This window comes from Stegodyphus dumicola, chromosome 7 (assembly GCF_044657685.1).
Source record: "Stegodyphus dumicola isolate Sdum_Otavi_A_Nest chromosome 7, ASM4465768v1".
Classification (NCBI taxonomy): domain Eukaryota; kingdom Metazoa; phylum Arthropoda; class Arachnida; order Araneae; family Eresidae; genus Stegodyphus; species Stegodyphus dumicola.
In genome coordinates, this window is record NC_140774.1 from 70,542,713 (window position 1) to 70,556,439 (window position 13,727).

At 31.7% G+C, this 13,727-nt stretch overlaps 1 protein-coding gene across 3 annotated transcripts in view; it reads right to left on the reverse strand.

Moving 5' to 3' along the window:
- The window catches only part of LOC118201825 (uncharacterized), a 132,137-nt gene that overhangs the window by 16,190 nt on the left and 102,220 nt on the right, over positions 1-13,727 (reverse strand). For all 3 annotated transcript variants that reach the window (XM_085820422.1, XM_085820420.1, XM_085820421.1), the window contains exon 4: positions 6,391-6,511. In XM_085820422.1, the coding sequence (XP_085676548.1) occupies positions 6,391-6,511 (121 nt within the window). The remainder of the gene's footprint in view (positions 1-6,390; positions 6,512-13,727) is intronic.

The following is a 13,727-nucleotide window of genomic DNA, read 5'->3' on the forward strand; positions in this document are numbered from 1 at the left end:
ACCTACCCAAAAGAGTCTTCAATAAGAGCAATCAAAACGAGAGAAAGCATGAACAGAAACAATTTCAATTAAATAAAGAAGATTTTCCTTCTCTCCCTGGAGCTACGGAAAACGAAAATACTAAAAATCAACCAAGCTGGACAGCTCAAAAGGAAAACAAAAATAAACAAGAAAGCGAAGCTAAAGAAGTTTCATTTTTTGAGTGGATAAAAACACAACTCCTAAAAGCGAAAGAATTCTTTACAGAATTTAAAAAAGCAAAAAACATCATGGGTAAACTCGAGGTCGGAATGGCCGCAATTGAATATTTCACTTCTTTAGACTATGACTTTTAGACCTCATAGCAATATAAACGCGGTGATTTCAGCTACCAATAGCTTCTTAAAAATTTCCTATTTCAATGCGAACGGTGTCATAAAACAATATCAAGAAATTAAAGATTACTTGGATAAGTACAACATTGATGTCATGATGATAGGTGAAACTCACCTTAAAGCTTGCGATAAATTTAAAATAAACGGCTACAATATTATAAGGAAAGACAGAACCCGAAGTAGATGGGGTGGTACTGCAATTATCATTAAAAATCACTTGAAGCATACTGAATATGATCTTCCTCACAATAGTCTGCTCGAATTTACTTCAGCTATCATTTATACTGCTTTAAATGAAGCCTACCTATTTATTTCTATTTACAATCCTCCTAATAATCTGATGACTAATAATGACCTGGATATCTTAACCTCCACCAACTTCCCGACTATCATCGCAGGAGACTTGAATGCAAAGCATAATGCTTGGAATTCTAGAGGATCTAATAGCAATGGAAACATTTTACATAACTATTTAATTAGCAACGACCTCAATTTTGCTGCCCCCACTTCTCCAACAAGATTTGGTGCTAACGGAAACGGCGAAGTTTTGGACATTGTACTTCTTAAAAATATTCCTCATACCCCTCTCTTAGAAGTAATAACGGACTTAAATTCTGATCATCTTCCAGTGAACTTCGACTTTTATGGCTTTTATCCCCCGTTAAAGAAACACAGAACTAAGATAAATTGGACCCAATTCTCTGATACTATGAAAGACTATAATTGCAGAAATAATTATAATCATTGCGGTGATATCGAAGATGAAATTTATAAATTCACCACTAAAATGAAAGATGCAATCAATAATGCGACTTATCCCTGCAAAAGCACTAATTTTCTCTCCCTTCCTAAATATATAAAAGATATTATTACAGATAAGAATAGAAAACATAAGGAATGGCAGCGGTCCGCAGACCCTCGTGCCAAAAGGCACATCAACTTTTTAAACAGGAAAATCAAGCAGGAAATTATGGAATTCAGAAACAAAAAATGGGACTTTCTCCTATCAAACCTGGATTCTCAAGATCAAGCAGTATGGAAAATTGCTAAATCTCTAAGAAATAGCAGACCAAATCAAACTCATGCAATTCATCACATGGGAATCTCCTATCAATCTGAGGAGGAGATTGCTAATATAATGGCTAATGAATTAAGAGAAAATATTTCAACCTCACCCGCCTGAGAATAACTCCCAAGAAGAAGAAGTTAATTTTACCATTGACAGTATTAACAATTATCCTATAACAAATTTCATTCCCTTTACTTCACCAAGAGAAGTAAGAGAAATTATTCACAAACTCAAGCCAAGGAAAGCCAAAGGCTATGATCAGATTAGCAATGAAGCACTTAAAGCTCTTCCTAGACGTTGTATTACTAACATAGTCAATATTTTTAATGCCTGCATCCGAAATAATTATTTCCCTCAGCAATGGAAACACTCCATAATAGTCAATATCTTAAAACCAAAGAAAGATCCTAAACTCGTCACTTCCTACAGACCTATCAGTCTTTTACCTTCATTAGGAAAAGTATTTGAGAAAATCCTCTGCTCAAGGCTCACTAACCATCTCGAAAGACTCAATTTAATAGATGATCTGCAATTAGGCTTCCGCAGTGGACACTGCACGACTCATCAAATTCTCAATTTGGTGGAATTTGTTTCGCAAGCCTTTACTAAGAAAAACGGGGTGGCTGCATGCTATCTCGATTTTGAAAAGGCCTTTGATAGAGTGTGGCATGCAGGCCTCCTGCATAAATTGAATAATTTTATGCTTCCAAACAGTTTCGTAAAACTCATTAGTTCCTATCTGAAAAACAGGACTTTTCAAGTTCGCTGCGGTGACGCCTTATCTGTCAGAAAAAGAATTCATAGCGGGGTGCCGCAAGGATCCGTTCTTTCCCCCCGGCTCTATAATGTTTATATCAATGATTTCCCGCACCCATTCAACACGAAAATACTCAAATATGCTGACGACACTGTAGTACTGACTGAATCCAAAAGTCCCCAGCTCGCTCTAAGGAATTTAATATCATCTCAATATGATCAATCACTGGTGCAAGACTTGGAAAATTAAGCTCAACGCCTCTAAATGTTGTATTGTGCTCTATCGGAGATACAAAACAAGATTAAGAGTTAATACTGATATCTACTTAGATAGAACTCTAATCCCTGTAGCTAATTCCTATAAATATTTAGGTGTTTACATAGATAAATCTCTCAACTTCAAAGATCATATTTCTTATATCTTAAACAAAGCAAATGCAGCCTACATGGCAATTTATCCTATTATCGGCAAAAAATCGAAGCTCAGTCTAAAAATAAAGAAAATGCTTTACATATCTCTAATTCGACCGATCATGCTATATGCAGTGCCGGCATGGGCAATCGCCAATAAAACTGAGCGCAAAAAATTGGATATACTTCAAAATAAAATTCTACGTAGCATTGTGAATGCACCTTGGTACGTGAGAAACTCTATAATTCATAACGACCTGGATATTCCATCTGTGCATAACTTTATACTCATGACAGCTCACAACTTCTTCGAGAAGATGAAGCATAGTCAGTATAACGCAATTAAACAAATGTTGGATTATGATCCAACCATTGAATATACTGTAAAACGCCCAAGGACAATTCATCACAATTCGTTATGGTGGTAACTTGTAAAATTTAATTTTAAAATTTACTTGAACTCTAATTGGACTCTATCCTTTTATTTGTGTTGCATCTTATACTTATGTTAATCAAGAAAATTTTTTATTCAAGATTTTTATGTTACTATTTCATTTTTTAAAATTATTTTGTATGAATTTTTACTTTATCGTATGATTCTACGAACTTTTGAACTTTTTACGGCCTATCTAACTACTGCATATTTCTGAAGGACTTTGAACTCTTATGCCATTCACAGCTTCAAACTGTCTTCGCGCCATTTTCATGATGTCTCACTATTGCTTATCCTGCACTCTTACTAGCTATATAGAGCTCACCACCTGCATTTGCCATACAACTCACTGAACCTGCCTACATGCTTCAATTTAATGCCATTGCTTACCACTGCACAATTTTTATGATGAACGCCTACTTTCGTAAGTATTAAGATATGCCTGCTCACGCAGCTGAATTTTCTTCGCCCACGGGTGTTGGTACTTCCCTAGTACCATTTATTTGAAAATATCTTTGCCTAGTGCACTTTAATGCGATCTACTGGCAAAAACTCTTTAGTAGTTAATGACCAGAAAAAAGTAAGTCATAAGTCATAAAATAAAAGGACTTATAAGCACTTATAAGGACCGCAACGAACCCTGTTTAAAATTTGAGAATGGAGTTTTTATACATCAGCAAAAATACATCGAAGAAATTTTTGAAAAATTTAAACATTTCCAGATACCAATGACTTCACTCCTCATAGCTAAAGGCACTATTCTTACAAAATTAGATTGTAAATCTACAAATGCAGAAATTTCGGAAATGCATACATTACCCTTTAGAAATCTGTCGGGATGTTTAGTTTTTGTAGCTAAGAGGACAAGGCCTGATATTACATATGCAGTAAATATCTTATCACAATTTCAGAAGAATCTTGGAATTAGGCATTGGAAAGCATTGTTGAAATTGCATGGTTATCTTAATAGTATTTAATTAAATAAGTTAAACTTATCGAAGATTAAACATCTAAATTTATATTGCTATACAGATGCTGATTATGCAAGTAATAGGGATGACCGCGTGTCCATGGGAGGATTTATATTATATTTAGATGAAGTACCGGTAATCTGGAAAACTGTTAAACAAAAATGTGTAAGTTTATCAACCATGGAAGCGGAGAATATCGCCTTATCGGAGGCAGCGAAGGAAATAATCGACAAAAAATGTCCTAAAAGATGAAATTTCAAAGTTAAATTTAAGAGAATGTAAACTATTTTGTGATAACAAGTCTGCCATTGATTTTTCTAAATCGCCAATAGAAAATCTCCGATCTAAGCACAGAGACATAAAATATCACTTTATTAGAAGACTAGTAAATAATAGGGTGTTTGAACTTGAATTTATCACTAGTAAATTAAATACTGCAGACTTATTTACAAAAGCGGTGACTGCTGTTAATTTAAGAAAGTTTTGTTTAGATGTTTTCAGTGTTTAAAGACTATATGTGTTTTCGTATAATAGAATTAAACTATAAACTTCTGCAATTCTGTGTAAGTTTTGTTTTTGTCTTTGCATGAGGAAAAGAGGGCCATTTGTTGGCTTTAGTTTTTCCCTATGCAAATTTTAATCAGAAGTCAATCGGCGGTAAGCTAACGTGGTTGCCGCTGATGCCAAGATCGGCGGGTTGGCCGAGTATTATATGTACGCCTGTATCGGCGAATGTTTTTTTAATAAGTTAGCATAATGCTAGTTTTCTTTCACTGAATGATTTTAAATGTAAAGGCTACAGTGTTAGCTAATTTTATCTTTAAGGAATAAAGTATGAATTTTATTTAGATTAGTCTTTGCTTTATTTAATGGAAGCAAAACATGCTTCGCATTTATCGCCACTGCCAACACCGATAGTGAAGAAAGTTACATTGAAAGAAATGTTTAATAAAGTAAACAAATAAATATTACACTTTTTTTTTGTAAATTTTCATACCCTTTAGATCATAACTGCTCTTTATTTCATAAATTACGGTTTCATATTTTTAATTGTATAATTTCTGCATGCCATCTTAGCAGATTTAAATTGATGATCTATAATCCGGAAAAAAACCCTAATCAGGAATCGCCGAAGTCCCGACGAGTCTGGATTATGGACTTTGTACTGTATAGGAACCAGGAGACTGCATTACAGTTAGATTTTGTTATTTCTACAAAAATATACATTTTTTTTTTAAATTTAACATTGTCAAAACATGAATATTTTCTTCATTTAAAAACTTCTGTAGTTGGAAGTATATGCCTATGAAAGGCCAAGTACGGAGATTTAAGACAAGTAAGGATGTTGATACCTTTGGGATTGTCAACTTTAAAAAAAAAAAAAAAAAAAAAGTTGCACAATTAGATGTCTCATATAAAAAATTTCAACGTCCTATGGCTAAATCACTTTTAAGTTATGTGAAATATGTATCTACTGACATCAAGAAAAAAACCTTTTTGAATTCATTTTACACATACACAGACACACACACAAAAAGGAATGCCTACTTTCACAATAATGCTGGCATTTTTTGTACAAAAACAAAACACTTGCATAAAATTTCCTTCATCATATTTAATAGCATGCTTATTAAATTAGCCAGCAAAGCTAAGTTAAGCCTGTCTTGCATACTGATGTTGTGGTATAAAGGTGCCTAAATTGTAACGAAGCTAGCATGATTCAAGTCAAATATTTATTTAACAAATGTGTAATTAAAAAAAATAAATAAATAAATAAAAGGCAACCTTAGTTTGGCCTATATTTTGAATAAAACTCTACTGATTTCAAGTGTGATCAGACATAGGCCAGACACATTTTGCGAATCATATGTATTAATTTCCAATATAATTATCATCACTAAATTGAAGAATTAGCTACGGGTAAATTCCTTAGTCCCGTATTTTCCATTAAAGGCAAAAACTTCATTTTCTGAAGAAAAATGAACATTTATTTCTGATATGATGCCTGATTGCCCTCAAAATCGATAGTTTTTCAAACTTTATACCAAAATAAGGTTGCTTTTTTCAACCTCTAATTTAAATTTTACATCACTTTCAATTAAAGATTCATAGTTATGATTCCATCTTTTACCTTGGATGCTGTTGAGAAGGCTTTTGCCTTAACAAATTTTCCACAGTCTTCATAAAGGGTGCGTTACAACATGATACTATTATGAAGGCATCATCTCATGGAGAAGTCATTTCTTTGAAATCAAAGTTTAGTAAATCAAAAATTTCTAAATAAGCTAAAATAGCTGATGAGAGGGAATATGTGAGTAAATACAGTGTGTTAGTAAAAAAATAAAAATTTAAACCAAAAATTAAACTTTTCCTTACCAAGCTTAATGTGACACACAGGATCTTTTGTAGCTGGAGGGGAGATGAGAGGGGCAAAAGATACAGACAAAACCTTAACTGTCTGCCATGTTGTCTCACTAGTTCTAGTTATTTTTAGTAACTGTAAAGAAAATACACAAAGAAAATAATTAACAGTATATCTAAATTAAACAACCAAAAATAGGGGGGTATATTGATAATTACATTAAGCCTAATAAGCAAATATAAAAACACCCCCACATAAATCAGAGTAATTCTGATGTACAGAAAGAATACAGTAATGAAACTGGTTAATGGAAATCAGTATTGCTGAAAGAATATACCGTCAAAAGTCGTTAATCCGGACTTGTCGGGACTTCGGCGATTCCGGATTGTAGATTATCAGTTTAAATCTGGTAAGATGGCATGCAGAAATTATAAAATTAAAAATATGAAACCATAATTTATGAAATAAAGAACAATTATGATCTAAACGGTATTAAAATTTACAAAAAGAAAAAGTTTACTATTTATTTGTTTACTTTATTAAAATTTTTCTTTCAATGTAAGTTGTTTAATTTGCTTCGTTTCATGTGATAATACTTTCTCTTTAATTCTATTAAACATACATAATTTCTTGTTTAGTTACAAAGTTCCGCTGTTCAAGTCCTATAATTGCTATGTCGAGAACACCGACTAATTTGTCAATCGAAATTTTTTCGTTTTCAATAACCTCTGTCACTTTCTTCGCTATCGAAAGCGAATTATAATGACAAGGAACTTCTTTTAAATCATATCGAAGACGGAGCATATCGAGATGAAATACTACATTTGGTAAGGAATTATAAGCCAAATAAAATAAAAACATATGCCCTGAAGATAAGGATAGTGCTGACAGATCAACTTCCAATTCATTGCGTGCCACGTCGTTTCCCTCCCCCCGTAGAACAGCGTGAAATTGATAAACATACTTCGGAATGATTAGATAATCAAAGGATATGCCTTTATCCATTTTTTGCAGCAATTCCACTTTCTGTTTAATGGACTTCGAACCATACTTTCGCTTTGTAGATCCTTTACATATTAGTAAATATATATCGGAAATGCTATTTGACATAATCGAAAGTTCAAGCTTACTTTTATAAAATTGTTCTAACAGTCTGCAAAAAATAATAAGCCGGATCCAAATTCGAATATTAAGGAACAACGCAATCTGCAACATTAACTGAATTAGATAATTTTAGCTTAGCTTATACCGTCCATTATACATTAAACGCGCATGCGTAAACGTATTATGTGCATGCGCACATGCATATTCGCAGCCGTAAAGGTCTTACGTGCACACCTAAACGCCTATGCGCATGCGTTAACGTGACGCATGCGCAGAAAGTTTGTAGCTTTGAAGTCCGGATTATAGATCATTCCGGATTTTGGGTGTCTGAATTAACGACTTTTGACTGTACATAATACATTTAATAAAAGTTTAGAACTAGATTCATAATAAAATAAGTTTAGAAAAAAACTTTATCACTATTTAGCTTTCTACACACTTTTCCTCTAATTTCTCTAATTATTATGTCCCCAGGTCTTCTGGATACCTTCACAGATGTCAACTGTTGGAATAGTCTTTCATTAATAATTTTAAATTACACTTTCTTATTATGCTTCCTGATTTCATATGATCTCACAAGAAGTCTTGTAATGTGAGATTCTGCTTCACAGAATGGAAAGGAACCCATACACGTACAGTATACAGGGTTCGCACACATTTCTGAAAGTATGTACTTTTAAGTAGCATTAATAAAAAAAATTAAGGACCTATTAGCAAAGGGAACTGAATAAATTAAAGCAATTATCTATATCTGAACTTCAATTCTGTACTACCATTCTAAGAATAAAATAAATCTGTAAGTAGAATACATTATTATTAACATAATCTAATACGTAACATAACAATAAAAGAAATTCAAGAATAAAATTAACTTTGTAAAATTTATCAAGTAATTAGCATTAAATTAGAAAATTTCTCCAACATTTACACTTACATTATTTATATTTTACATTTATAATAGTCCCACATATTTTAAGGAAGATCAATGACATTTAAGTTTTACTAACAATTATTTTTACATTAATTTTTTCTTTTTCCTTACTCACTCAGTCCAGAGATTTATGCAAATTTTATGCCAAAGGGCAGAAGTCTAAATGAGAAGTAATTTCATAATCAGCATGATTCATAACAGACACTTGGCTATTGCCAACGCAGCTCCTTGCTAAGAGAGAGATGCTGATCAGAACAGATATGAATGCCTGATATTGGCAAGATTGGTATGTGTTAAGAGTTAGTTGTACTTTGTCTCTCTGACCCAGTTAGTATTGTAGCTTTGCAGGGAGTTGCTGGAATCATAATCCAGTTAATATACAGTATTAATATAAGCTGCTGAAGCACCAGAGGTAGTAAGTTGCTTTATATTATTTTAAGTATCATTAGCTGTAAGAAATAAACCATTAGGTTAATTTTTATATTTTTGTGTTCTATCTTATGTCCAGAGTAAGGATTAAGGAAACACAACCTTAACACATAGAGGTAAATTCTGAGGAACGGCAATTAGTTACAAATACTTATATATGTAGTCAAATAGAGTGTTATTAGAGATTTACATGATCACTATTATTTTTTTCTTTTTAATTTCTAAAAATATCTGTTAAAAACAAGATTGAAATCATAATCTAAGAACATTTTACAGTTTAAAATACAGATTATTACACATAATAATTTATGATATTGATTTTAAAATGATATTATGGTAATTACACAAAAAAGGCTACAAAAGACATATTTCATAGAAACAGCACACAACAAAATATTTATGCACCTTTTTAATTTGAAAATTTTCAAAATATTTAAGATAATTTACACGAATTTCCTTTTCTTTAACATCTTTTTTTGTTTCAATAAACAAATAAATGTTCCCACTAGTCCCTGCTCCATTCCCTAAATTGTTAATGTTTTAGATATATACCTTTGAAGAACAATTTTCTTTCCCTTTACATAATTAAATTCTTTCTCAACAAGTTTCCTCTACATATTAACATTTTAAATTTAACTGAAGGTTTCTATTTCTAAAAGAACTGCACATATTTAGAATATATAGAAGATGCTAATTTTCTTTCTTTAATATACGTGTAGTGAAAATAAATATTGTTATAAATTTTGTATATAGATAGGAAATTTTAATGAAATTATATGTAAAATTGTTATATTTCTTTTGTATACTATAACTGGAAAATCTATCGTAAACTTGTATGAACACAACAATTTTGGTGCACTGTTGAGAATAACTGGTTGGATGAAGCGATTCATTGGTAAAATTAGGAAAACAAACTATTTAACAGTTCCATTAATAACTGAAGAATTAATAGATGCCGAAAATTATTGGATTCGATCTGAACAAGAACACCTTTATCCCAAAGAAAGTGAATAAAGTCGAAAAGAAATCATGTTTATATCTTTTTAACCCATTTTTGGACCAGAATGGGATACTAAGAGCAGGTGGAAGATTCGAACATTCTAGTTTGTCACATGATGAAAAACATCCTGCAATTCTTTCAAGAGACTCTTGGCTAAAGAATTTGAAAGTAGAAAGTGCACATGTTAAAGTGATGCATGCATGGAGGAGTAGCAACGACCTTAGCTGAAATTCGAAGTCGCTTTTGGATCCCAAAAGGATGTCAGTTTGTCAAGAAAATAATAAACAAGTGTCTCATTTGTAAAAGATATTCATTGAAATCTGCTGACCAGACCACTTCTCAGCTTCCAGAAGATAGAATTAATGAGACACCACCATTCCACGTGTCTGGCATCGATTTATGTAAAAAACATTGAAGGAAGTCAAAAAGCATATGTAACATTATTTACTTGTGCTACCAGTAGAGCCACACATTTAAAGCTTGAACCAAATCTCTCTATGGAGATTTTTTCTTTATGGCATTCAAAAGATTCACATCCAGGAGAGGCAATTGTCGATTAATTTGTTCGGACAATGCAAAAACTTTTAAAATGGGAAAAAAGGAACTCGAAAATTTCTCTAAACTATTGTCGAATGAGAAATTTCAAGATTTTCTGTTGAATGAAAGGATTGATTGGAAATTTATAATAGAACGAGGGGCTTGGTGGAGAGGCTTCTATGAGAGATTAATAAAATCAGTGAAAGAGTTCTTAAGAAAAGTTCTCGGAACTAACATTTGAAGAACTGTCAACGGTTTTAGCACAAGTGGAAGCTGTTTTGAATTCTCGTCCTTTGACATATGTATACAATGACCACAATGAAGTGTTGCCACTGAAGCCAGTCAATTTTTTTATTTTCGAAAAAAAGATTCTGCACTACCTATCAACTTTAACTCCATTGTTAAAGATGGCTCTACCAAGTCTTCTCTGACCAAAAGAAAGATTTATTGGTTCGACAATAGTGGACTAAATGGAAAAAACAGTATTTAATGGATCTTCGGACAGCTCATCAATTAAAAAATCCTAACGCTTATGATGATTTAAAAGTTGACGATCTTGTATTAATTGAAGGCAACAACAAGTGCAAACTTTTGTGGAACTGTGGTAGAGACTTTTAACGACTTTTGACTGTACATAATACAGTAACGACTTTTGACTGTACATAATACATTTAATAAAAGTTTAGAACTAGATTCATAATAAAATAAGTTTAGAAAAAAACTTTATCACTATTTAGCTTTCTACACACTTTTCCTCTAATTTCTCTAATTATTATGTCCCCAGGTCTTCTGGATACCTTCACAGATGTCAACTGTTGGAATAGTCTTTCATTAATAATTTTAAATTACACTTTCTTATTATGCTTCCTGATTTCATATGATCTCACAAGAAGTCTTGTAATGTGAGATTTTGCTTCACAGAATGGAAAGGAACCCATACACGCACAGTATACAGGGTTCGCACACATTTCTGAAAGTATGTACTTTTAAGTAGCATTAATAAAAAAAATTAAGGACCTATCAGCAAAGGGAACTGAATAAATTAAAGCAATTATCTATATCTGAACTTCAATTCTGTACTACCATTCTAAGAATAAAATAAATCTGTAAGTAGAATACATTATTATTAACATAATCTAATACGTAACATAACAATAAAAGAAATTCAAGAATAAAATTAACTTTGTAAAATTTATCAAGTAATTAGCATTAAATTAGAAAATTTCTCCAACATTTACACTTACATTATTTATATTTTACATTTATAATAGTCCCACATATTTTAAGGAAGATCAATGACATTTAAGTTTTACTAACAATTATTTTTACATTAATTTTTTCTTTTTCCTTACTCACTCAGTCCAGAGATTTATGCAAATTTTATGCCAAAGGGCAGAAGTCTAAATGAGAAGTAATTTCATAATCAGCATGATTCATAACAGACACTTGGCTATTGCCAACACAGCTCCTTGCTAAGAGAGAGATGCTGATCAGAACAGATATGAATGCCTAATATTGGCAAGATTGGTATGTGTTAAGAGTTAGTTGTACTTTGTCTCTCTGACCCAGTTAGTATTGTAGCTTTGCAGGGAGTTGCTGGAATCATAATCCAGTTAATATACAGTATTAATATAAGCTGCTGAAGCACCAGAGGTAGTAAGTTGCTTTATATTATTTTAAGTATCATTAGCTGTAAGAAATAAACCATTAGGTTAATTTTTATATTTTTGTGTTCTATCTTATGTCCAGAGTAAGGATTAAGGAAACACAACCTTAACACATAGAGGTAAATTCTGAGGAACGGCAATTAGTTACAAATACTTATATATGTAGTCAAATAGAGTGTTATTAGAGATTTACATGATCACTATTATTTTTTTCTTTTTAATTTCTAAAAATATCTGTTAAAAACAAGATTGAAATCATAATCTAAGAACATTTTACAGTTTAAAATACAGATTATTACACATAATAATTTATGATATTGATTTTAAAATGATATTATGGTAATTACACAAAAAAGGCTACAAAAGACATATTTCATAGAAACAGCACACAACAAAATATTTATGCACCTTTTTAATTTGAAAATTTTCAAAATATTTAAGATAATTTACACGAATTTCCTTTTCTTTAACATCTTTTTTTGTTTCAATAAACAAATAAATGTTCCCACTAGTCCCTGCTCCATTCCCTAAATTGTTAATGTTTTAGATATATACCTTTGAAGAACAATTTTCTTTCCCTTTACATAATTAAATTCTTTCTCAACAAGTTTCCTCTACATTTTAACATTTTAAATTTAACTGAAGGTTTCTATTTCTAAAAGAACTGCACATATTTAGAATATATAGAAGATGCTAATTTTCTTTCTTTAATATACGTGTAGTGAAAATAAATATTGTTATAAATTTTGTATATAGATAGGAAATTTTAATGAAATTATACGTAAAATTGTTATATTTCTTTTGTATACTATAACAGGAAAATCTATCGTAAACTTGTATGAACACAACAATTTTGGTGCACTGTTGAGAATAACTGGTTGGATGAAGCGATTCATTGGTAAAATTAGGAAAACAAACTATTTAACAGTTCCATTAATAACTGAAGAATTAATAGATGCCGAAAATTATTGGATTCGATCTGAACAAGAACACCTTTATCCCAAAGAAAGTGAATAAAGTCGAAAAGAAATCATGTTTATATCTTTTTAACCCATTTTTGGACCAGAATGGGATACTAAGAGCAGGTGGAAGATTCGAACATTCCAGTTTGTCACATGATGAAAAACATCCTGCAATTCTTTCAAGAGACTCTTGGCTAAAGAATTTGAAAGTAGAAAGTGCACATGTTAAAGTGATGCATGCATGGAGGAGTAGCAACGACCTTAGCTGAAATTCGAAGTCGCTTTTGGATCCCAAAAGGATGTCAGTTTGTCAAGAAAATAATAAACAAGTGTCTCATTTGTAAAAGATATTCATTGAAATCTGCTGACCAGACCACTTCTCAGCTTCCAGAAGATAGAATTAATGAGACACCACCATTCCACGTGTCTGGCATCGATTTATGTAAAAAACATTGAAGGAAGTCAAAAAGCATATGTAACATTATTTACTTGTGCTACCAGTAGAGCCACACATTTGGAGCTTGAACCAAATCTCTCTATGGAGATTTTTTCTTTATGGCATTCAAAAGATTCACATCCAGGAGAGGCAATTGTCGAGTAATTTGTTCGGACAACGCAAAAACTTTTAAAATTGGAAAAAAGGAACTCGAAAATTTCTCTAAACTATTGTCAAATGAGAAATTTCAAGATTTTCTGTTGAATGAAAGGATTGATTGGAAAT